Here is a 25,791-nt window from a genome sequence, read left to right as displayed (position 1 = left end):
GCATTATTTTTCTTCCGCACAAACATATACCTTCTACTAGCACAGGAAATTTCTTCGAAATCTATAATTGCATTTTGTGAACATCATTCATTGCTTTGTGCTCCTCCGACGTATCGCGAATATATTTACAGTTTTTTTTCCGAAAACTAAAATAAAAAAATAAAAACTTTCACGTAGCTGGCGATCCACTCTTACAATGCTAAAACTGTCATTTTAAATATGTTTGTTTTATCTCTCTTCACGATTGCGATTCGTTCGTTTAAGTTTAATTTGTAAATAAGTTAACACTCATGCTACCGCTTTTTTCTTTTTTCATTTACTTTTCGATCCCTTAATAATGTTTAGTTTTCAGTCAAATCTAGAGGTTACTCTCTACACACTTAAAACACAGTGACGGTCACCACCACTAAGGTAGTGTGAGAGAGAGAGTGAGCTTTAAAATATTTACACTTGTTCGAGCTGGAGTTAGTTTAAAACTTATGATTGTAAGTACATTTAGTTGCCTGTGTGTGGGTTAAGCGTACTTGTCACTCTGCGACATAGTAAATATACTTGTGTTTCATCTTTAAAATACAGGAAATATTTTAGCTAAACCTTGCGTCGTTTCGTAAAAGGACGGAGAGACTAATAAACCGTGTTAAACTTGTGTGTGTTCGAGCTAAAACTGTTCGAGCTTAAAATCTAAGGGGTCTCTAGAGTTTCTTCCTTTTTTTGTTTTACTTCTTCAGCTATTTCGTTTACGATTTGTGAGTTTCATAGCGATTTGTATCAGTGTCTTTTGCGTTGCGCAGGGTGGTGCGCCATCAATTAATTTAAAAATAATAAAATATTTAAGGGATTATCCGATGCCGGGCAGATATTGCTGATTTTCAATTTCAGTCTGAGCAAAGTCGAAACCAAATCGAGTGGCTATTTCTGGTTTTGTTTTTTTTACGTATCACATTTCCAAATATATATTATTCGACCTAAAATTTTACCTTTCACTGGAACGTGCGTGGTCTGAGGATAGCTAGGGGTGGGTCACTCTGTTCGGGATGTCTGCGAAAGTGCAGTGGCGCCAAACTGACAATTACGGCAAGTCGGTGTACTACAATCAGTTATTGTGTATCATTTTAAAGATGGAATTTTTATTTTAATGGAAAAAAAACAAGATTGAAAAAAATATTTTTGTATGATTTTGTAACATTTTTCAGAGAATTCGATTCACCGGCATGAATTCTGTAATTTTGGATTCAACATTATTTTTTGAAAGACTTTTTCAGTCAGATCGAAGGCAGTGAAATCGGAGTCGTTCAACTCAACTGTTCACAATTGCATTTTTTTTACCATTTTTCAACCAACATTACTTTATCTCAAAATCATGTTTATAAATAATTATCACGGCTAATATCTATGACTTGGTAAATTTTTGTGTAAAATTGTAACAAACACAATTGAAAACCATTTTTAACTACTTTTTTCATTTTAATGCAAAAAAATGACAAGACAATATTTTTTCGATGGATCAACTGTGATCCCCTTGGAACGAGCTGTCAAGTAAGACCTTTTCTGTCAAGAAGGACCGCGAGGTTAATTTTTCAAAATTGATTTAAAAATCCATTTTAAACTCTTTGTTGTCATACAGAGAGTCATTGTACTCGAAAAAAATAAGCTTCGGACCAATGGATTCTTAAATTTGCCTTGGCCAATTTCTCCGTGGTAAAACTACAAACTTACGTGAAATTTTCCGAGGATTCCGAATATGATAAAATTCAGACCAAAAGTGCCGCTATGGAGGCCTACAGGGCAAAAACTAACGTTGTAAAATGTTTGCTATAGAAAAATCGAAAAAAAACTATGAATAAACTGCGATTAGCCAAAAAGTTAATTCCATAGGTTTATAGACCATGAAATTCCATAACTTTTGACCTATTGGAGTATGGGTGTTGGAGGCTGTTGCAAAAAGATATTAAGGTTTTAAATAATCCATTTTCAACAGTAATTGCAAAAGCTATGAGAAAAAGATAAACCAATCCTCGATGACTATGGCACATTTTGAAGTGCTTCAAAAGACCTTTCAAATTCAGCTAAGTGAGTTGGAATAGATCAAGTTTTACGGAAATGCGAGCAATTTTAAGATGTTTCATGTTTTGCCCGTTTTGCTCCACTTCTTTTTGTCGTAGAGCTTCATTCAATTTATGGATTAAAACAAGAGTATGAAAAAGTTTTTTTGCAGCTTAGGCAGGTATTGGGCTATGACAAACAAACTAATAAACAAACTCGCAGTTTGGCAGTTTGCCTGCTTTGATTGTTTACAGAAACATCAGCCTGCATACATTTAGGTTTATTTTTTGTAAGATTGGCAAACTATCGAGTTTGTTTGTTTGTTTATCTATCTCTTAATTTTGATAACCTTTATGTTGTCATTGCAAATATTTTTCCAACTTTTTAATTCCGTTTTTTTTATATTATTTTATATTATTGGTAAATAATCAAGATACAATAAGTTCTTTTAAGGTACATAACAGAGTTTTGGAGTTCCTTACAGCTGTGTATTACATCATAATTAGGGCTAGTGATTTTTCGCGATTTCACGGAAGCCGCGTAATCCGTGAAATTCGCCCTTGGCCGTGAAATTTGGGAAATACCGTGAAATGCCACGATGTTTGAAATTTTCAATTGATAAATCGCTACTCAACGCATTTAAGCTTTATTTGTTTAATTCAAACATTTTAAAAGATTTTTACAAGCATTTTAAATGCAGATCTACAACTATTTTTTGAAGATATTGCTCATTAGTTTCTTTTTTCCACAAAATTCCAGAAAGATGTTAAAAGAACATTAATCAACACTTCTTTAAAAGAAAACTCAAAAAATACCTTTTTTATTTTCAATTTTTTGTAAAATTTATTTTAATTAATCAATTATATTAAACAACGAGGAACAATTTGCATTTAAATATTTTGAATATAAATTATGTGTTTTGATTCAATTGATTAGTAAAATAATACATATCAAAATCATATTTGTTAACCATTTTGCAATGTATTATACTTTTCATTAATCATCAATAAATGTAAAAACAGCTTTTATTAAAGTTTTGTCTGAACTTTATCTAAAAAAAAATCTCTATTGCTGAAATTTAAAAAATCTTCATAAATAGCACTTAATTTAATGCTTCAAGTTTTGATTTTCAAGCAAATTAATTTTATAAAATCTTAATAAAATTAAAACAGCTGAATCATAAGTTCTTGACTTTTTTTATTAGGTCCTTTAAACAAATGTTAACATTGAGTGTATTCCCCATTTTAATAACAAATACTGTTAAAATAACAAAATTTGTTGTGGAATATTCTTGCAAAATCAATTTTGCATAAGCGTTTAATAACAGTTTATGTTATTATAACAAAATGTGTTATTGGTTGGAAGCCATAACAAATTGGGAATAACATTTTTTGTTATGGAGGAATATCTCCAACTGTTATTGGGGTGATCAGATTAGTTGTTAAAATAACAAAAAATATTAACAAAGATTTGTTCGAAGAATAACTGATATTGTTATTAGTCTGTCATTACAATAACAATCTAATAATAAAAAATATAACTACGAATAACAAATCTTGTTATAAATAACATAACATGTTATTGGCCTAGTATTATCAAACATCAAAAAATGTCATTCCTAAGTTATTTCCGTCTGGTCGGGTTTCACACCTAATGTCAATGTTCATTGGAGTTACCGGGATACACTCAATGTACAGTCATCCCACATATTCGGAACACCCACAAATTCGGAACACTTTTATGATAATTTGTCAATAGCATGCCAAAAGTAGCTTTTCTGTCGACCTTACTATTTTTAGAACCTTTATTTGGACATTATCTTGCTATTTCACTAGTAAAAGTAATACTTTTTGAACAAAAAACTTCATTCCAAGACTATTTTGTGCAGAACAGCAAAACACTGCCTCCAAATGACCTGTTTCATAACTGTGGGCTGTTATTGTGCCTCCCACAATTGTGAAACACCTGAATTTAACTGATATTTTCACAAAAAAAGTTATCAAACCATGTATAAAACATCACTAAGCTTGAGTTCCATTGGTTTCAGTGTGTGAAGTCATTATTTGGTAATAAATATGTACTCCTGGAGAGATCCAAAGTTTGTTTACATTCGTAAGAAAAAAAGTGTTCCGAATTTGTGGATTTCAAGGGTCAAAGTAATTCTTCAAAAACTTCATATAAAAGTTAAAATTTGCAGATGTTCGATACAGCATTCGAAAGATCGCAAGAAAAGCTTTCAAATGAAGGTAAAAGCGAATCATTAAGTTCAATTATCGATTTGCTATGAATTTTTGAACATTGGCCGATCTGGAAACCGTTCCGAATATGTGGGATGACTGTATACATTTGTTTGTAAGACCTTATAAAAAAATCTAGAATTCAACTGACGGAAATTCTTCAAAATTTCCCAAAATTATTTTTTTTTTTCAAATAAATCACTTGTGTCAGGGGGTTTTGAACGCGTTTTATTTTGTATCTGAAACTACAGCTTATGATCTATCTACAATCACTTAGCTTAGAACATCTAAGTAAAGTAGTTACTTAGGAAAGTCTGCAACTTACGTTCGTCATCCACAATCAACTTAGAAAACTTGCTGGGCTGATATACGTTGCTATGCAGTTGTTTGTTTACCTTTGATATGGAAACGTCAACTTACCGTAGATTTTGAAATTTTCCAAACCAAACGTCAGTTTCTAATTTGATTACTTTTCCATTGTAGAAACTCAGATTCATTTCCATTGATTCAAATTCCTAAGCTAAGTGAAATTTTCTAAGCTAAGTGATTGTAGATAGGCCATTACTTTTAAGACAGTTTGCTAAAATTTTAACATTAATTTTGAGCAGTTTTTAGAGTACCGTGAAATTGCCGTGAAATTTCAATATTTTGTTATTGGCATGCCACGTAATTTTGATTTTTTCGCCGTAAAAAATCACTAGCCCTAATCATAAAAATTGGGAATAACATAAATAAAAGTGTCACCAAGAGTAAGAAAAAAAACTAACTAAAATTACAATTATATTCAAATTAAATCCTAAAAAAAAAAAATTTTCAAAATATTGCGCATTTTGCACTTCTCTAGAGTCTTGCGCAAATATTTTCATCACAGTATCTTTTTATCACAGTGATTTTCCTCACACTACCAGTCGTTACCATAGAAATATTGTTTTTGTTTGTTGATTTTTATTTCTCGTAAAGTCGAAACAGTTGGAAACCGTTCAAAGTCAGATAAGTTGGAATCTGTTGTAATGCCGGACAGTCAAATTGAGGGTAATTATTAATTTGGTAGCGTGTAACTTTCTTCAACGTTTAAAAATGGCTGATAATTTATTCCAGAGTCAAATCCTGCTTCCAAACAGAGCCAAAAAGGAATTTATTCTGTGACTTCCCAGCAGCGTTGATAACTCCTGTAAAGCTTTACCGGACATGTAACGGATTGACAAAAACAAGCTATTAGCTAATGACCACATCATTGCGTCTACCACTGGAAGCAGTCGGGATTTTAACAATTGTGTAAGATGATCATTTCCAACGTTGTTTTGAAATAAATGCTAATTCATCAACAATAGTTTATTTATGGCGTTTACATAAACGAGCTGAAAGAAACAGATGGTCACGGCCAATATTTATGGTTCTTGAGAAAGGCATCGATCTTTCATGGCATGGATCTTCTAGACGGCGGAGGGGTAGTTTGGGTAGAAAGATCATGATTTTCGTCTTCAATAGATTAGGAGGTTCCTGAAGCCAGAATCAGTCGTAATTGTCTTCTTACACCTAGTATCTTGCCATTCCTGGGACTACCCGGACTTGACATGTTCGCAGCAATTGTCCGAAAAAATCATGGCCTCGAGCCGTGAGAAAAATGGTACCATTTACGGACTCAGCGAAGACAGCTCCAAATGGCCGATAGAATTATGCCCTCGAGCTCATTAGAAAAAAATAACCCAAGAAACAAGAAAAATAATAAAGTTTCAAATACGAGATTCGAGCCAGGAACCTTTAAAAGACAATCTCAATGACTTAGCTGCCTCGGCTACCACAGCTTGGTGACTAGATTTAGGCCAGAAGTCGATGCATTACACTTGTTTAGTGTTGATGGTGTGATGGAAAATCATTTTGCCAACTGTGATGAAAATAATCCCGCAGCACTCTACTGAGGTGCAAAGTGCGCAAAGTTGACAGTTCTCAGTCCTGCAAAGCAGTGTGATGAAAAAATCTAGGCCTAGCACGATTGACACAAAACTCTAGGAATTGGTGCAAGGCGCAATATGTTTTTTTTTGTAAAAATGACAAGTCAAATATGTTTATAGAATTTTCTCCTGCAAATTATTGCATAAAATTTGACGTAAAGCACGCATTCTTATAAAACTGACTTTAGCATCATTGAAATATAATAATAAACAAGCCTTACCCGACAAACTTCGTCTTGTCTCCTTTTTTGTATTTTGACGTTTTTGGCTGTTTTGCTAATTCAGCCTCCTGTGATCAAAATTTGATTTTACGTAACTTTCTCCATACAATTTGCCGATGCTCCGGAATCGATCCCAGAGTGGCCAAAGTGTCAATTAGTTAGCGTAAGGACCTTCCTTGGACTTATACGAACCCAACGCAACAAAGAGCACCTCGATCCGACGTTCCGTGTTCAACTGATTCGCGTTCGAACAAAACCATCGAAATTTTTTATATACAAAATTAAAAAAAAGCCTGATAAAAAAATAATTTTCGCATAAATTTTTGAATGTTTTGTTTTTGTTTAAAAGAATAATTGCTATAATCATGTTAAAAAAATAAGAATAAAATGTAAAAACTAGTTATTTCCATTTTTTGCTATTTACTTTTCAAACAAAGATGTTGGATGGAAATGGATGTTTATGCTTGGTTATTTTTAATATGAAACTTGAAAATTCATGTATTTTAAGCTCTGGTTTTCTTAAGTTTTCTTAATTGAAATAAGCGCTTAAATTTTTAAAATATTTTTTATACATTTTTGGTTAAGTATCTATTTATCTGATATTGATATTGACTTTTCAAACACAGTTTGTGATCGTAACCTATTCCAAAAATTCTATTATTTGAGTTACGTAATTAAAGAACTCTTGGGTGACTTGGGTAGCCACGCCTCGATTTGAAAATTTCTATTTATTAATTTTTTTCTTGAAAAAGTTCGTTGAGTCTAGTCTAGCCACACACACAAACTTAGCCAATATCACCCAGTACACATATTTTTTGACGAACTTTTATGCGAAAAGTCGCCTTCCAAAAGGCTCAACGTTTTCGACTGGAATAGGTGGAAATGTCAAAAAGAGTTAATTCGAGTGACCATTTTGATCACGCTTGCTAGTTAATTACTTGTCCGGGAGAATTTTCCTTGTAAATAGCACAAACATGTTGTAAAAAATATGTTGGCGGAAGTTGGAAACCATTGTATGATAAGAATGCCGAAAAATCAAATGTCAAAAGTTGCATAAGTTTTGTGCGATTTTCATTACGCAGTTGTGGTTGTAGGTTTTGTTTACACCGAGATTTTGACAGTTTTAAAACTGGCCATTAGGGTGCCCAGAATAAGGGACTTTTTTCTCGAAAGCTCGCTCCACAAGCTGAATATTGTTCCTTGAGCTTTAGGACTCTGGGCCAAATATGAGCGAAATCGGTCAACATTTACCCATTGATAATCGAAGGTGAAGTATGAAGTTACACAATGATATCTTTACAATCAAGTTTTAAATAAAATTTCACTTTAAACACATTATCTTTAAAAATAATTGTGATGAGTAATACTCCCAATCGTCACACACATGTGACACTTCACGCACCATCTTCACCAAACTGCCCCACCCAGCTATCCCCAGCCCAAGCCGTATCTCGCAACCCTCCCACCTCACACCTCAATACTGTTCAAACTGCCCGAGGACATATTCTCGGCCCGCCCAAGCCGCGCGGCCCGCTTCACCCCACTGGCCGCGGCCCGAATCGGCATCGGTGACCGGTTGTGCTGCAGCAGCTCCGCACTGGGGCCGCGACCCACCCGCGGACTTCCGGGCACCGATCCGGACCCGCGCCGTCCCCGCCGGATCGACGAGTTGTTCCGCGCCGCCGGCAGCACGATTCCGACTCCAGCCCCGACCGTGGTCGTCACGCCGCAGTCCCCGTCCAGCATCATCTTCTGCTGCGCGTCCAGGCCACCGTTGTGGTGCAGATTGCGCATGCTTCGCTCCAGGGTTCGCCGGTGCGGCATCGACGCCAACATCAGGTGCTCCTGGCCAAGCGCTCCGGTCGCCGCCAGCGGAACTCCGACGGTTTGGGCCGGCGCGCCATGCTGGACGTGGTTCTGGTTCTGTTGCTGATGTTGGACGGGCGCCGTCGGATGTGGATGCGGATGAGGGTTGTGATGATTAATAGAGGGGTAAGAACATGGTCCCTGGTTGTTGTTGGTCAGAATGGTACCGCCACCACCGCCACCACTGGTCGTTGTGCTGTCCGCGCCACCGGTTCCGCCGGATGGGGAGGTTGTCGTCTTCGGCGGCAGAAAGCGCAGCTCCATCACATTACGATTCTAGAACATTCACGCTGATTTCTAAGCTAGAATACATTTGGCTTGGTGGGGGCGTTTCGAAAGAAGGGGGGGAGGGGACATTCGAGAACAACGAAACGACACTACGCACACTAATCTGGAAACCAATAGTGCTTGAGGGAGAGGGAGGGAAAGAACTACGAGAAGTCATAGCCTACTCTATCGGAAATGGGAGAGGAGGCGCTCGCGCTCTAGTAGTGCTGTGCCGAGAGAACAATAGCAATCCACGTGAGTTTAAGAGTTTGATAGTGTGTGTGTGCGCGCGCACGTTTACGTGTGTCCGTATGAAAAAGAAGATACAGAACCGGGATCACAGGAGAGAGTTTTTAACAGAAAAAGAGAGAGAGAGAGAAATAGAAAAGAAGAACAATTGGAGGAAGGATTTACTATAAATTACTGTTCTGTTATTCTGTGGTTTATTTGGAAAGTGGGTTGAGGGGCGGATCTGGGACTAACTATTAGAAACGTTTGTTTGTTTGTTTTTGCGAGGACCAGCGATGGCGGTACGATTCTGAATTTTGAAAAAAAGTAGAAATTTATCTAACGTTATGCGTTAAATTGAAAGCAACAAAACTTGTACAAATAGTAAGCAAAAAATAAAACACACAACGAAAAGTAGCGTAATGAATGGATGTGGAAAAAACGAAAAGAAACGAAATGACCCACACAGAAGCAAAAAGCCACGATCGCTCGTCCTTATGGGAGAAGGGAAATGTTGTTCTAATCTAAATTTATAGAAACTAAATACTACTAAGGTTATCATGGAACTTTGACCTACGAAGTAATTTTACTACTTTAAAAATTTCATCTTTTGTGACAATAGGGGCTTGTCACACATGTCACAAGATAGCACACAAGTGATGATATATATATCATACATATGTTATCCTTCTTTAGTATTGCAAAAAGAAAACTAAACAACAATATGTATAATATACATTGTATTATTTGTACATTGTACATGCAAACTAAGAAATTCACTAAAACTTAAAACTAAGGGAGGTATTATACTATGACAAACAAACTCACACTTTTTCGAGTTTTACAGTTTGCCAAACTCGCAAACTTGACGTTTCTACAAACAAATCCAAACAAAGAACCCAAACTGTCAAAACGTGGGAGGATTTTTGTTTGTTTGTCATAATCTAATACCTCCTTGAAGGCATTGCTAATTTTATTTCAGGATTTTTTACCCTACCCCTTCAAAATTTCACCAACAACCAGGGGTTAAAAATATATGGCAAATTATTTATTTAAATTTTCATTGAAAAAAATTGTTTTCCATTTATTTATGCATTTTTTTGCATTTCATGCACTCTTTTCACAAATTTTAACTATTGGGACCACCTAATTATTTTCTGAATTCATTGATATTTTGCGAATTTGTTACAGTTGCTTAATTGTGAGAATGAGCATAATTTGCCAAACATTACCCCCATCAAATTTCTTTTCAATTTTTTATGTGCCAACTTTTGAGCTTTATAAAATATTGATGGATGGGATGAAAAATTGATTTTGGAGTTATACCCTCATTTTAAATCAATAAAATCTTGAATACTATATATAGATCTGATTTCCTATGAAAAATATTAATGTGAAATTCACACACCTTTTTAGAAAATTATGCAGAATTATTGAATCATGACTAACTATAAGAGTTAATTGTATTTTTTGACATTTCATCAATTACAATTATTTTGCAGTATTGCCAGAAACACGTCTGGAGTTTTTTTTGACCTATAAATCAAATGTTCAATTTTTGCTTCATGGGTTTTTTTAAATACCCTTGACTCAAAGTGGTTCTAAAAACACCCAAAAAGCAAAAATTGAAAATTTTGACCTTTAAAAAAAACTCTAATTATGTAAAATTTTTTTTTTTTTGGTAACAAAAATTAAACAAATTAAATGAAGCTTCATATCTATAGAAAGCAGAAGTTAAAATTGATTTAAAAAAATCTGCCTTCAAAAATTTTAACATTGGTCAACAATTTGCGAAAAAAATGTTTCATGAATTAAAAAAATGGTTTGAACTTTTGATAACAAATCAATGTTGTTCTACAAGTTGCGTGGCTCACATATTTTTTTTTAAATCGAACACTTCATAATTTTTGGATTTTTTTTTTTGTGGTCAAGTTTATTTGTTGATAACGTTTCAAAAGTTAAGTCCACAAGATTTTTGTCTTTTTAGAATTTAAAAGATCACGCATTGTTTAAAAAAATAATTGTTATAGTTGTTATAGTTTAATAAAGTATTTAAGTCTGACTTTGAAACTTTTTAAAAACGTTTTATATTATATTTTATTGAAACATTTTCACAACACTGCAAAATAAAAATTATCAATCTGCAAACTGCAAAAAATAAGTTTTTTAGATTATGTTTTGAAAAAAGTTTTGTAGAAAAATGGAGAATTTTATTTTTTAGTTGCGATTTTGCTAATGAAAGACATAAGTTCGAATGCCAAAAGGTCGAATGGACAAAACGTCGAAAGGACAAAAGGTCGAATTTAAACATTTTACAAACAAAAGAACTTTTGATGTGAGCCCAATGCATAAATATTGAAAAGCAAGTATGGAAAGGTTATAGTTATAGTATAGTGTGAATGCAAAAAGTGTGTTAAAATGCATTTTACACTAGTTAAGTTGTTAGTCTTCAAAAAATGTAATATTTGACGAAAACAAAAATTTCAACGAAAACAATTTTTTTGCGATAATAAAGATCAAAAATTTTCAAAAATGCAAAAGATTTTTAAATGATTCTGAACGCAAGGGAATGCATTTCAAACTAATTTAAGCTGATTGCACCTAAATTTCCATTGAAATTTAGAAGTTTTTTGAAAAAAAAAAAATATTTTTTTGCCCCCTGACAAAAACTTTTAATAAAATTTGTACTAGCCTTATTACTATTACTTGTTTCATTTTTCACATTCGACATTTTGTCCTTTCGACCTTTCGTCGCACACCCCCATTTTGCATCATTCGTTTTTCCATACAAGATACCACACAATTTTGCGGGCTGGTTATACAAAATGATTGAAAATCTGTACCTTAAGAAGGGACTTTCTGATCGATTTGGTGTCTTTGACAAAGCTAACGGTTATGATATGGAAAAAATACCATTTTTTTATTTTGCTTTTTATTTTTGGGGAAAAAATACAAAATACAGTAGTTGTTCGGTAACTGGGCGTTGTTAAACTGGGTTGCTTTTTAACTGGGCTGTAGCCCTCTTAAAAAGCAGACAAACGTCAAAAAACCAAAACAAACCGAAATGACCGAGGGGTTAACGGATGCCAAGAGCCTGTTCAACAAATAAAAAAAAATTGTTTTCAAACATTTATTCAATTTCAAGTCACAATTAAAGAAATATGAAAAGTAAGCATTGTAAAAAAATTTGAGAAATTTTTATTTTTATATTTCATCAGGAAAATATTATGCATCGGTGGTCCCCTCGTTATTTTTCGTTCAGCCCAGTTAGCGAGCAGCATATTGCTAAAAAAATCGAAAATAAAAAATACATATTTTGGTAACTCAGTTTTTAGCGATAAAAAGTTAAATAAAAACGGTATTTTTTGCGTACTCTTATTTTAGGTGTTTTTGCCCAAGACACCAAATCGGTCAAAAATCTGTTTTCTAGTTACAAATTTCCGAATATTCACATGCCCATTTTGTATGACCACAATTTTGAAGGTGTAAAGTTTGAAGATGTAACATTCCCTTTTTTATGATGTAATTTTGAAATGAAAGATGAAACTCCAGGTGTGGAGTTTTTTTTAGAAAAGTTCCAACAAACAAATTTACTTTGTTTGTTTTTGGGGTGGTTTTGCTTTTTTTTTTCATTTTGATCAAAAACATATGGAAAAGTCAGTTTTCAAGGCTTCTTAATTATGTCAAATAATACATTTTGTAAAAGCCTTGTTTTTATGATACAGTTTAAAAATATTCTATTGCATTTTGTAAAATTTTGTATTTTGTATGATTGTATTGTTCGCCAAATTCATATTCAGACTTGAATTGACAAAGTAGTACTGTAAAATTTCTTATAGAGGCATAACAAAGATTTTCAGCGAAAAAAAAACTAACATCAAAAAAAGTTTTACTAAAACACAATTTAAAAAAAAAATTAGCCTTATAAATAACTTCTTTGGAACAAAGTTTCATGATAATCTGAAAACAAGCTTACTAGGGCGGTACAGGTTAACCATTTGTTTATCTTAAAACGAATCTACAATATTTACAACGAAACATTACCAAAGCCTTCCAAAAAGGGTGTTACGTTTGTGTTTATGCACAATTAGCAAAGTGGAATCTAAAAGAGGTCCCGGAAATACAAATCGTATCGAAGATAGAGAGCTCAATGTTAGTAAGTATGAACCGGACATGGGAGTAGTACCACACAACGATAAGAAAGAAAATAAAAACTAGCAACTTTCAACTGCGGCCTACCTTATCTCCGTCCTGTGCCAACGGGTTCGGCGTAATGTTCATCCGGGCACTGATGCCGTTCCGCGCCTTGTGGTGGTGCGACCGCGGACCTCCATTGCTGAGCCCCCCGGGGAATCCATTTGCCTCCACCTGGATGTGCTGCGACTTGGCGTCGGTTTCGTCTAAAATTAGGATTGAGAGACCATGATGAAGAAATCGAGTGAGCCGAAACGTCAACATTACTCACCACCGCCACCACGCTTCTTCTTGCAAGCTACGCAGCAGCAGCAAAGGAGAATGATTCCAGCTACGATCAGCACGAAACCCCCGACGCCCATGTACACGTAGTTGGGCACTTCACCGGTTCCGTTCTCCGCTTCGGAAGCGGCCACCACCGACGGAACAACCGGCGGAGGCGTCGGCGGTTTCAGCGTCTTCCCCGTCAGAATCGCACTGAAATCGGAAGCGGCGGCCGCCGTAAAGGACTGCAGCTTGAACTCGTACGCCGTGCCCGGTTCCAGGTGGTCAATCTTGAAGTGCCGCACCGTCGGAGTGTCCACCGTTGCCTTGGAGTACTCGCCGGCGGTCGTCGCGGCCCGGTAGTACGCGTAGAACCCATCGATCGGATGTGGCAGGTGGTGCGGGAACTGCCAGTGAAGGAGAATGGCGTGCTGCGAAACCGGTTCGATCCGGGTCAGCGTCGGTGCCAGCAGGTGGTTCTTCGGCCCGAGCCGCTGCAGGTGGAACTTCCCCGACGCCGCTCCCTCCTTGTTGTCGTTGTTCGAGTAAACCGCCACGATCCGGAAGCGGTAAAAGTGGTCCGACTTGAGCCCGTTGACCTCGTACGAGCGCGTGTACGGCGGAATGTCCTCGTTTTCGGTCATCCACTGGGTGCGGGTGATGTTGCGGGTGGGGTCGCCGAGCATGCGGTACTGCACCTTGAAGAACTGGATCGGCAGTCCATCGCTGGACGGGACCGACCAGCGCACCATCACGGACTCGTCCGAGAGGCGCGTGATGTTGGGACGTGATGGCGGGATCATGACCACTGGGAAGAAATGAGATTTTATTAGTTTTTAGCGAAGCTAATGTTGGTTAAATTTAGTGTTTTTGAAAAGACATTTAATAAATCGACTTCTTTTGTATTAAATTTATAATCGACTTAAATTCGAAACTCCGCTTACCCTCCATCCAAACCATCCTACAATTTCCGTTCATTTCATTTTATTTCATTTCGCGTGGGTTCCCCGCACCTTTGACAACAAATAAAAAAATCTTTCCCAAATCCGGAACTGAATAGGCTTAGCCTTGGAGCATAGTGTGGAAATGGGGTGCACCCTATTTGGCATAATGGACATTTGGCATAATTGACGTTTGGCATAATTGGTCTTAGGCATTAGGGACGTTTGCCACAACTCGTTCAAAAACCATCCAACCATATAATTATTTTTTAGCTAGTTTTGTTTAGTTTTTGTTTTTTAATAAAAATTAAAGCTTTTTTTCTTTTTTTTCCAGATAATTTCTCTGTTTTGAAAAAAAAAAGTATCTCCACAAAATTTTTCCCAATAAATGTATTTTTTCCCTTTTTTATCGGCGATAACGGAAAAACAACTTAAATTTAAAATATTTCTAAAATTGACTTAATCCAACGAAATCATGTTGAATTTTCAAGCTTCCTCTTAGAAAATATTTTTTCGATAATATGGTAATTTTTAAAGTATAAAAAAGTCATGCCTCGGTTTTGCACTGCCCCGGTTTTGATTCGTTCAGCTGCCTCGGTTAAGCACGGTCCAGTGCTTAACTGAAGCACAGAGTTTATGGGATTTTGGCTATATAGGAGACATTGGCTTTAATCGTATCAATTAAAATTATAATTTCATGAAAATTTTCACAAAATACGTATTTTTCCTGTATTTTGAAAATGCAATGTTTCTCGAAAAAATACTCCAAATTATTGTTATTGCAATATGGGTACCAAATGATTGGATTTTTTCATACATTTCGAATGTAAAATATTGTTTTTTGAACACACTCAAAATTTTCACAAAACTACGTATTTTCAAAAAAAATACTCAAAATTTCAGTTTTTACAATATGGGTATCAAACGATCAGGATTTTTTCATACATTTCGAATGTAATAACAACATTTTTTGAAAATACTAAAAATTTTCACAAAACTACGTATTTTCGAAAAAAATACTCAAAATTTCCGTTTTTACAATGTGGGTATCACAAGTTCGGGATTTTTTCATACATTTCAAATTTAATAATAACATTTTTGAAAACACTCAAAATTTTCACAAAACTACGTATTTTTGAAAAAATACTCAAAATTAACGTTTTTACAATATGGGTATCAAACGATCAGGATTTTTTCATACATTTCGAATATAATTACAAAATTTTTTGAAAACACTCAAAATTTTAGACAAACTACGTATTTTCAAAAAAAAAACTCAAACTTGCAGTTTTTACAATATGGGAATCAAACGTTCGGGATTTTTTCATATATTTCGAATGTAATAACAACAATTTTTGAAAATACTCTTAATTTTTACAAAACTACTTAAAAATGTATGAAAAAATCCCGATCGTTTGATACCCATATTGTAAAAACTGAAGTTTTGAGTATTTTTTCGAAAATACGTAGTTTTGTGAAAATTTTGAGTATTTTCAAAAAATGTTGTTGTTACATTCAAAATGTATGAAAAAATCCCGACCGTTTGATACCCATATTGTAAAAACTGAAATTTTGAGTATTTTTTTTCGAAAATACGTAGTTTTGTGAAAATTTTGAATATTTTTAAAAAATGTTATTATTACATTTGAAATGTATGAAAAAATCCCGATCGATTGATACCCACATTGTAAAAACGAAAATTTGAAGTAGTTTTGTGCAAATTTTAAGAGTTTAAAAAAATGATTTAACATTCGAAATACCTATATGAAAAAAACGGATCTTTTGATACCCATATTGCAATAACAATATATTTTTGGTTTCTTTAGAGAAAAAAAAAATGCATTACATTGCATACAGAAAAAATACGTATTTTTGTGAAAATTTTCATGAAATTATAATTTTAATGGATAGCTGACATCATCCCGATTCCAAAATACTATAATTTTGTGATGTTTGCATTATTTTTCATACGATTATAGCCAATGTCTCCCATATAGCCAAAATCCCATAAGCTCTGTGCTTCGGTTATGCACGCCTCGGTTTTGCATCCCCCACATGCGGTGCTAAACCGAGGCAAGTCTGTTCTTAACAAAATCACGAAATACCGTATTTTCTCGAAAATACTCATTATTTTCAAATTATATATGGGTATCAAACACTTCGAAATTTTGCATGCATTTTCACTGTTTTCAATTTTCAAACTTTCACAAAATACTGTATTTTCTCGAAAATACTCAAATTTTTATAATTCGCAATCTGGGTATCAAACGATTGGAAATTTTGCTCTCGTTTTCACTGTTTTGGAGTTTTTTTTTAAATGAAATACTCAAACAACTCTAAAACAGTGAATGCAAGCAAAATTTCGAACCGTTTGACACCCATATTGCGAATTTCGGAAATTTAAGTATTTTCGAGGAAATACGGTATTTTGTGAAAGGGAGGGGGAAGGGTTGTTTATTTGTTGTCTACATTTACAGATTTTCAACCGTTTTCAACTCTAAAAGTTGGTTTTAATGGAAATAATAGATAATTTCGAATAAAATTTAAGCAACATTGAAACGTTGAATATTATATTATAATACTCAAACTTATAATATTATTTTTTTAAAGTTAAAAAATGGTTCAACAAACATTTTACGGCTTTTTGTATGACATAAATCATTTTTTTCACACATTTTCAGTCTGAAATTTGAAAAAAATACAGTGAACTTAAATGCTTAGAATTCGATAACCAAAACATTTTTTTTATGAAATTATATCAACGTCAAAAATTCTATTATATCAACGTTAAAAAAAAAGATTCGTTTCACCATTTGTAAAAATTAAATTCTTCACAAAATCGGCCAAATTGTGCATTTTTTATGTTAAGTATTTTTTTTAAATTTGGCTCAAACCTCGGCTCAAAAATATTCGAAAATCTGTACATTTTGAAGGAATTTTCTGAACGAGGAGGATCAAAATAGATACACGGAAAAACATTGCCGATTTTTAAATATTTTTTTTTACGAAAAATCAATTTCCGAAGATCTGCATTTTTGAGTTTTTGTTTTGTCTACAACAACAAATCCACAAATCCACAACTTTTGAGCCAGAGAGGAGTACGGCAAAAAAAAAATCCACATGGCCAATTTTTTTTTGAAAATAACAAAAAATAAAATCTTTCCCAAATTATTTTGACTTCAGTTTTTAATGTAAAAACAGATTTGCAATTGACAGAAATTTTGATTAAATTGCACTATTTTCGAGCCTCTAAAAATATTTTTTCGAAAAGTTCACAAAATTTCCTCAAATTTCGTCTAGTAAAATTTCAAGATTGTACATCTGGTTGCTGAGATACATCGGATAAAAGAATAACAAACAGAAAAATTTAAGGTGAAACGGGAAGGTGCAGTCGTGGTATAAATATGGTGATATTGATACCAGGACTCGAGTTTTTAAAAGTAACCTTAAAGAACCTTCCACCTTAAATTTTTCTGTTTGTTATTCTTTTATCCGATGTATCTCAGCAACCAGATGTAAAATCTTCAAATTTTACTAGAGAAAATTTTAGGAAATTTTGTGAACTTTTCGAAAAAAAATAATTTTAGAAGCTCGAAAATAGTGCAATTTTATCAAAATTTCTGTCAATTGCAAAAATAACTTTAAAAAGTTTTGCAGACAGAATATATTAAGATAGCAAGCAATCTGTCGAGTTCAGAAATTAATTTAGGTTGAACAGAAGTTGCCAAAGAACTGGCGTCCCGTTTTACCTTAAGTTTTTAAAATCTCACCCAAACAGCCCCACATTTTTTAATGCCAATATTTCAGTAGTTAAAGGTCCAATATTCAATTTTGAAATATAAAACATTTGTGATTTTTTTTTCTTTTCGAAAAGAGTATTTTGAAAATGTTGAAATTAGGACAAACATTTTAAAAGGGTAAAATATTTTATATTTGCCGAAGGCACCAAATCGATCAGAAAATTCCATTAAAAGATACAGATTTCCGCAAAAGGAATGTAGACTTGTATGGGTAAACAAATGACAAAAAATGGTTTCTTTGGTCATAGGGAAAGGCCCTAAAAATTACCTACAAATTAGAAAATACAAATCTGAAGTTTTTTTTTGAAAAGGTCCAATAAACCAAATTTTCAGTTTTTGCTTTTTGGGTGTTTTTTAATACCCCTGACTCAAGGCGGTTTCAAAAATACCCAAAAAGCAAAAACTGGAAATTTGGTTTATTGGACCTTTTAAAAAAAAACTCCAGAAATAAAATCCATTTCTACAGTTCGGGGAGGATTGCTCAGTAACGTTTTCAACCGTAGTAACCATTGCCAAATTCTAGTTCTCCAGAAATGCCACCCAAAAAAACGTCAAAATCTGGCCCAAAAAAGGCACCCAAATCCGGCTCCAAAAAGCCCAAGAAAAAATCCGGTGGCAAAAAGGGCAAGAAGGGCAAGCGGAAACCGGTGGACAAGAACCTGATCTACTGCGACGACAAGCACTTTGACCCGGCGCTGGCCGTCGTAACGGTCGAGCACTGCGTGCGGTGTCCGGTGTTCCGGGAGATGTCGGGGAAGATTTTCGCGGACATTTGTGGCGCCTTTCCGGACCGGAAGTTCAAGCTGATACAGAACGATTTCGATCGGTTGGAGCCGAGGGAGGGAGCGTTTGAGGTGTCGATTTCGCGGAATTGTCGCGCTCCGGCGAGGGTGATTTGGAGCGGGGTTGGGAGGGGACCTCCCAGGAGGGAGAAGTTTCCGGTGGATTTGGGTGGGATTGTGGGTGAGATTGAGAGGGAGTTGAACCCGGACGGGAATAAAGCGCCTTTGTTGAAGCTGCTGTACTTACGGTGTTTGTGCTTTCTGTTTTTGGTTCCTTTCGGGCGTTTGCTGCCGGATCCTTCGTGGGGCTTCGGGAGTGGGGGTAGTAGAGGGGGTGGTCCCATTCCACCGGGGATTTGTTTGGGTTTGACCTGGAGTAGGTCACTTTCGCTGACTTCGCCGAGTTCGTTGCGGGCGAAGCATTGCACGATTCCGGCGTGCTTCTTTTGTACGGAGTTGATGACCAGTTTGGAGCCGTTGGCCTTGATGAGTTGGTCCCACTTGGTGTAGTCACCGTTGATCATCCAGTAGATCTCCGGGGTGGGCGATCCTCGCGCTCGGCACTCGAGTTCAAGGCGTTCACTTTCGTTGGTTAGTGTGGGTCGGGGAGGGACGATGATTCGGGGAGGTTCGAGGACGGTCAGCTTGACGGTGTGCATCAGAGCGGGTTCGATGCCGTTCGCGACCCGGCAGACGTATTCGCCCTGATCTTCCGGGATGACGTTGTTGATTTGAAGACCGTACGGATGCTGCTGCGAGTTGCCGCTGATGGGTGCGCCGTCCCGTCGATACCAGGTGGCCTGTGGGACGGGGTTGGACACTCCCGGGCACTCGAGCAGGGCCGAAGATCCGGGTGTTACGGAGACGTTCGACGGATTGCTAAAGGTGAACGGGGCTGACCGTGGCGTGTATTCGACCTGGATTGTGGTCTTTAGCGGGAGTTTGAGCTCCGTGCCGGTGATCGAGTTGACCGCCGAACAGCGGTACGTGCCCGAGTCTTGTGGGGTGAGCTGGGACAGGATGAGTCCGCCCGTCGGGAGCTGCGGAATATTGGCCGGGATGGCGATTTCGTCCCTGGAAGGAAGATTATTGATTTTAATTTTTTTTTTGTATTTTTGTATTTTTGGTGATTTTCAAAAAACTTACTTGTAATAGCTGTAGATGGCCGGCGGGTTGGACACGACGTCCCCGCACTTGATAATAATACTGTTGCCCGGCGAAATCTTCACGTGCTGCTGCTGAATCGGCGACAACACCCTCCTCATCATGATCGGCACCCGGTCCGTCCGTCCACTGTGGACATCCCCCAAGCCACTGCTGCCACCACCCCGTCCATAGTTGCCACCGCCATACCCGTTGCTGTTACTGCTAATACTGTTTCCGGCGACGGGACTGAGCGTCGCCAGGGTCAACGTGGCCGGCACGGAAGCGATCGCCGACGCCCCGAACCACGCCACGCACCGATACTCCCCAATCGTTTTCGCGTTCACGTACACGTGCAGCTTGGAGTTGCTCTCAACGGTCGTCACGTTGTGCCCATGCTCCCTACTCAGATACACATAATCGTCCCGATTCCCCGCCGAGTCCTGCGGCCGAAACCGCCATTCGAGCCGCTCGGGAATCAGGTTGAGTTCGCACTCAAAGAGCACCTCGTCGCCGGCCGGTGCCGTCGTTGACTCCGGCGACCGCGTTATGTACACGCCCAGATTCTTTGTACTGCTCGCTCCGGAGCCGGAAGAATGATGCGAAGACGGGTGCGGCCTGGCCTGAACTACAACACTACACGCTATCACCAGCACGGCGACCACAACCGCAGTCTGAAGCAGGCAACTCCGACTCGTCGTCGTGTGCGCAGGTCGACAGCCCACTAAACTGCCCAACCTGCTGGGCATCAACCGCCGCAGAAAGTTGTGTCGTGTCCGGCGGGATGCCGGGTCGGGCTGGCAGCAGGCAGGACTGTGAGGGCACATTTCGGCTGGGGTGACTTCCGACCCTGCGGGTCCAACGGTGAGCCGGCTGTCGATACTGGTGGCGGTCGCGAACATTCTGGAGGAGGAGGTTTTAACTGAGAAATAGAAAACAAACGAGAAAAAGTTGAGGTTAGGTTCGTGTTCAATCGGCATTCCTGGAATTCCGCGGAATTTCGCGCGCGACACGCAAATCTCTGCCGCAGCATGCCATGAACCACTTGTTGTTGTTGGGGAACGTTCCACAGATCGAACTCCTCTCCTCGTGGTTGGTTGAGGTTAGGACATTGCCGGGCTAATAGATCATCTGCGTCTCGTCCTCCGTCCCTCCATCCTCCGTAACAACAAGTTCGCGTAACAGAGTGGAACTGGTGCCGGAATACGACATGTCGTCTATAAATAAGCCTCTTGTATGTGAATACGCTTAGGGCATGGCAATGATTTCGGCAAGGAACAAAAGAAGAAACTGATTTCAGCACGCAAAATTGGTTTCCATCTGTAGGGTTAGTGAGTTTTCACGGTTTCGCGGAAAGCGTGATATTTGTGAAATTTGGTAATATATGAAAAAGACTAAAGTGTTTAATTTCGAACACATCAACCGAAATTTTCAAGCCCTATTGATCTGAAGTAAGAATTCAATTGATTTATTTTTCACTTTTTAGCTTTTTTCTGGAAGGTTTTCCTCAACCCGATAACGTTTTCTCGTCTAAGAGATTTCTTATAGATTTTGATCCGGGTAACTCCTTTGTAAAACATCGCAAAGCGCAAGCAATTGATCACAAAAAGATACAGGTAGATTTTTTGGGCATGTTTTTTTTTAAATCTGCCGAAAAAAAAATTCCAAAAAATACCCTGTATCTTTTCGGGATCAATTTCTAGCGCTTTACGATGTTCTACAAAGTTGTTTTCCAGATCAAAACCTAGGGGAAATATACCCATTTTAAGCCTAAAAAGCGGTCGTGTTTGAATGATGCTGGATAATCTGGAGTGTTTCTTGAAATTTACTGAAACCAAGTACACCAACGAGTAGAGCAACTTTTTGTGAACATGTCTGTGTATTTACCCTTTTATTAAAAGTTATGCTATTCGTTTTACAAGCATTTAAAAAAAATATCTCCCAAACGCATTCTAATCAGTCGAGTGCTCGGCCTAGAGCAAGGTTGAGAATAGCTGTTTTAGAGGACATTAAATGCCAACTTTTTAGAAATTTCCAGAATGAGCAAAAAATCTTTGACCGAGTTATGAATTTTTGAATCAATACTGATATTTTTTTTAAATCGAAATATTGGTTTATCGATGTAAAATCAAATTTGCAATCAAAAAGTAGTGAAATTTGGATAAAGTGTATCGTTTTCAAGTTAAAGCCATTTTTATGAAACTTTTTTGAAAATAGACGCAGTTTTAATTTTTTTAATTAGTGTACACGTTTACCCACTTTTGAAAAAATAAAATTGAAAGGCTGAAAAAATTCTCTATATTTTGCTTTTTTGGACTTTGTTGATACGACCCATAAGTGCTGAGATATTGCCATGCAAAGGTTTAAAAACATGAAAATTGATGTTTTCCAAGTCTCACCCAAACAACCCACCATTTTCTAATTTCGATATCTCATCAATGTTCAATCATCGATTTTCAATGTTAAAATTCGAAACATTCGTGAAATTTTCCGTTTTTTTCGAAAACAATATTTTCAAAAAATTTAAACCAGGACTAACAATTTAAAAGGGCGTATTGAATGTTTAACCCTTTTAAAATGATTAAGTGACGTGTATCATTTTTTCCATTGTAGTCTGTATCCATACCTACAACTTAGCCCAAGGCACCAAGTCGATCAAAATATTCCTTCAAAAGATACCGATTTTCGAATTTTCATGCATCATTTTGCCTTCCTCACTGAGATAAGGCTATAATCCTGCTCTAAAAATGAACTTTGAATCAAAACGTCGTAGACCCACCTTCATGTATACATATCGACTCAGAATCGAAAACTGAACAAATGTCTGTGTGTATGTGTGTGTGTATGTATGTATGTGACCAACAAACTAGCTCATGTTTCTCGGCACTGGCTGAACCGATTTGACCCGAACCTGTTGCATTCGACTTGGTTTAGGGTCCCATAGATCGAGTTTTATACAGATTGAAGTTTTGATAAGCAGTTCAAAAGTTATGTATAAAAATGTGTTTTCACATATATCCGGATCTCACTTAAATGTATGTAAACTATGTCTGGATCCATCATCCGACTCATCGTTGTTTATGTTATCAAAAGACCTTTCCAACGAGCCTAAAACATTGAAGATCTGGCAACCCTGTCTCGAGATATGGCCACTTAAGTGATATTGATGTACTTTTTGGAAGCCGGATCTCACTACATACATTTAAACTATGTCCGGATCCACCATCCGACCCATTGTTGGTTAGGTTATGAAAAGAACTTTCCAACGAGTTCAAAACATTGGAGATCTGGCAACCCTGTCTTGACATATGTACACTTATGTGATATTGATGTCCTTTTTTACTCCGGATCTAAAAAAAGAGATGAAATTTTTGTATCTGAAAGAGATGAAATTTCATATCAGCCATTGTTGGTAATAATTGAGGAAGGCTCCAACCACATAGGTAGATTAAGTTAGTTTTTGTATGGACAGCTGCCGAAATTGTATGGAAAATTATATGGACAAACTAATGATGCAAAATTGCTTCTTTGGGCATACCGAAGGCACCAAAAAAGTTTCAGTCGGATTAAAAAATACAAAAAAAAATCGAGTGACCGAAATCTGGTAAATTTGAATACATTTTTTTATAATGTAGAATTGAATTTGAGAAATATGTGTAAATAATGTGCACGTTGCCTTCAACCTGAGATTCTACCGTTCATTTTAAATGACTTCAATGCCACGATAAATGCAGCCACGAACCTGAAATTTGCAATGTTTTTTTGCTTTCAAAATTTTCCACACTATCATTTTTTCATCTGTGGATCGATATCGATCCAGCACTACACACACTGTACACGGTAAATCGATACCCGATCAGATCGTGAACCTACCACGAAGGGCCGTTCATTCTGCAGCAGGATGTAGGGCGCAACGAAACCACAACAATTTCCGCTCGGTTTTTTTTTTTGTACTGCACAAAACCGCCAGAATCTGAGGAAAATTGTAGCAATGGCAGGTATCGTATTACACAAATTTGATCAATTACCGGCAAGAGGGTGCCGGCTGTGCCGGGTTGGTTGGTCGAGTTTCGTAATGATGAAATTGCATATTTTTTTCGAAAGAAATACTTTAGAAGCGTTCATTAGATGACATTGTTTCAAAACCCATACAAATCTAACACTAAATTATGCAAACTTCGTCCAAATTCTTGCTCTAATCACCCTCATAAAACCCAAAAATAAAGGTACAAAAACGAAACCAACAACAAGATTCATTAGCTCGTTCCGAACCGCGCCAAATCACAACTTTTTTCACCTGTTTTCGCTGAGATGGGACGTCCAGAACCATTCCGTGAAGAGTTTACGACCTTCCCGGATGGTGGGGCGACCATGTATTAAGGACCCCCATTTGGTGATGCAGAAAGGAAAAGAAAGAAAAAGCCAACGTCTAATGACCTCCGTTTTTGGAATCCCCAGCAGGGGGGAACTTCAATTTTCACAGGTTGACTTGTGTTAGCAAACGTTTTGGTTAGGGTTGTCTGTGCTTTTATTGTTAGTAAAAAAAATCAACTTAAAGTTCAAAAATATTTGTAGAAAAATATTTAGTTAGAGACTTCAAGAATTCATTCCGGTACCACCCTAATGTCCCCCCCCCCCTCGAAAAACCGGTGACGCTGATTAAATGGATTGGAATTTCAGTTTTGGGCGCACAATAAATTGCTCAAAGTGGAATTTCGAATGTGTTATTTTTCTTCTTACTTATTATGCTTTCATTTTTGCGTCTGAGGGGCAAACGAGAGCACAGAAGAGGACCATTTTTCATCGCGGACTGCCGCCGCCGTCGTCGTGCAACAGGTTGATTTTTGGCCACCGATTCGGGTTGATCCTTTGCAAAGCCACGCGGAATCGCCGTTTCGAGAGGGGCGATCAATTTGCATAAATAAATATTGTAATTTAAATTTTATCATTTTGTTGGATGGGGAGGCATTTTTTTTCCAGCAGGGTTTTGAGGGAATGTGTTAACCCTCGATTAACAGTTGCTTACTTAATCGAAAAACTTTAAATCTGGAGTTTTTTTTTAAAAGGTCCTATAAACCAAATTTTCAATTTTTGCTTTTTGGGTGTTTTTAGAACCGCCTTGAGTCAGGGGTATTCAAAAAAACCCAAAAAGCAAAAAATGAAAATTTGGTTTATAGGACCTTTTCAAAAAAAAACTCCAGAAATTCCCATTGACAGTCCAGGGTTTGGCATTCCACGTGAGCACCATCCGCGAAAAGAAACGATAATCTTTAGTGTTGTTTCGCGCGCGACACAATCTTCACCATGGTCCTTCGGGAGGCAGGATTGCTCGTCGTCAGCAGGAGAAACAATTTGTTCTCAAGCTCAAGAAACGGTCACCGCTACTTGGTGGTTCCGGACCTTATTTATGGGCACTCTTACCGTTTTGTTATAATTATCATTGCGAATATTTGAATTTTAAACGAAATTTGGTTGAACTTCTGTTGAAAAATTCTAGCCATATGCCAATCAAAATATTTTTTTGATCTGAACTTTGTTCACGATTACGTGAACTGCTTTTTTAATTTCATGTCTATTTCTTAAAAAAACAGAAACCAAATGTTTCGCAGAATGCCATTTGCAAAATTACAGTCAATTTAGGAAAATGAATTAAAAAAATAGGATAGTGTACAAATTCAATAAAAAAAAATAGAAATAAAAGTTTAGCACATTGCTTGCTTTCAAATAGTTGACAATTTTTTTTAAATAATCCACGGAATTGGCAGATGTTTTGAAAGACAAATAAATTTTTGAGCCAAAGAGAAATACGGACAAAATTTAGCCGCCGAGCTATGATTTTTTGAAAAAGAAAAT

At 36.8% G+C, this 25,791-nt stretch overlaps 1 protein-coding gene and 1 long non-coding RNA gene across 9 annotated transcripts in view; one reads left to right on the top strand and one right to left on the bottom strand.

The window, feature by feature from the left end:
- Positions 1-5,116: 5,116 nt before the first annotated feature.
- Positions 5,117-6,078, top strand: LOC119770821. The gene is made up of 2 exons (XR_005279005.1): positions 5,117-5,312; positions 5,379-6,078. It is a non-coding gene; the product is annotated as an uncharacterized LOC119770821 (long non-coding RNA).
- A 672-nt stretch (positions 6,079-6,750) lies between these two features.
- Positions 6,751-25,791, bottom strand: part of LOC6033052 (interference hedgehog) — a 128,242-nt gene continuing 109,201 nt past the window's right edge. The window contains exons 4-9 of one of the 8 annotated variants that reach the window (XM_038262665.1): positions 19,942-20,860; positions 19,043-19,869; positions 13,280-14,080; positions 13,054-13,214; positions 12,859-12,916; positions 8,366-8,382 (exon numbers count right to left, since the gene is read on the bottom strand). In XM_038262665.1, coding sequence (XP_038118593.1) covers positions 12,902-12,916; positions 13,054-13,214; positions 13,280-14,080; positions 19,043-19,869; positions 19,942-20,840 — 2,703 coding nt within the window. In that variant the 5' untranslated portion in view covers positions 20,841-20,860 and the 3' untranslated portion in view covers positions 8,366-8,382; positions 12,859-12,901. Of the gene's footprint in view, positions 8,814-12,140; positions 12,917-13,053; positions 13,215-13,279; positions 14,081-19,042; positions 19,870-19,941; positions 20,861-25,791 lie in introns of those variants that run through there. The other 7 variants (XM_038262662.1, XM_038262664.1, XM_038262660.1 and 4 more) reach the window with 7 other exon arrangements.

The sequence above is a fragment of the Culex quinquefasciatus genome, chromosome 3 (assembly GCF_015732765.1).
Source record: "Culex quinquefasciatus strain JHB chromosome 3, VPISU_Cqui_1.0_pri_paternal, whole genome shotgun sequence".
Lineage (NCBI taxonomy): Eukaryota > Metazoa > Arthropoda > Insecta > Diptera > Culicidae > Culex > Culex quinquefasciatus.
This window is presented reverse-complemented; position numbering and strand designations above follow the sequence as displayed.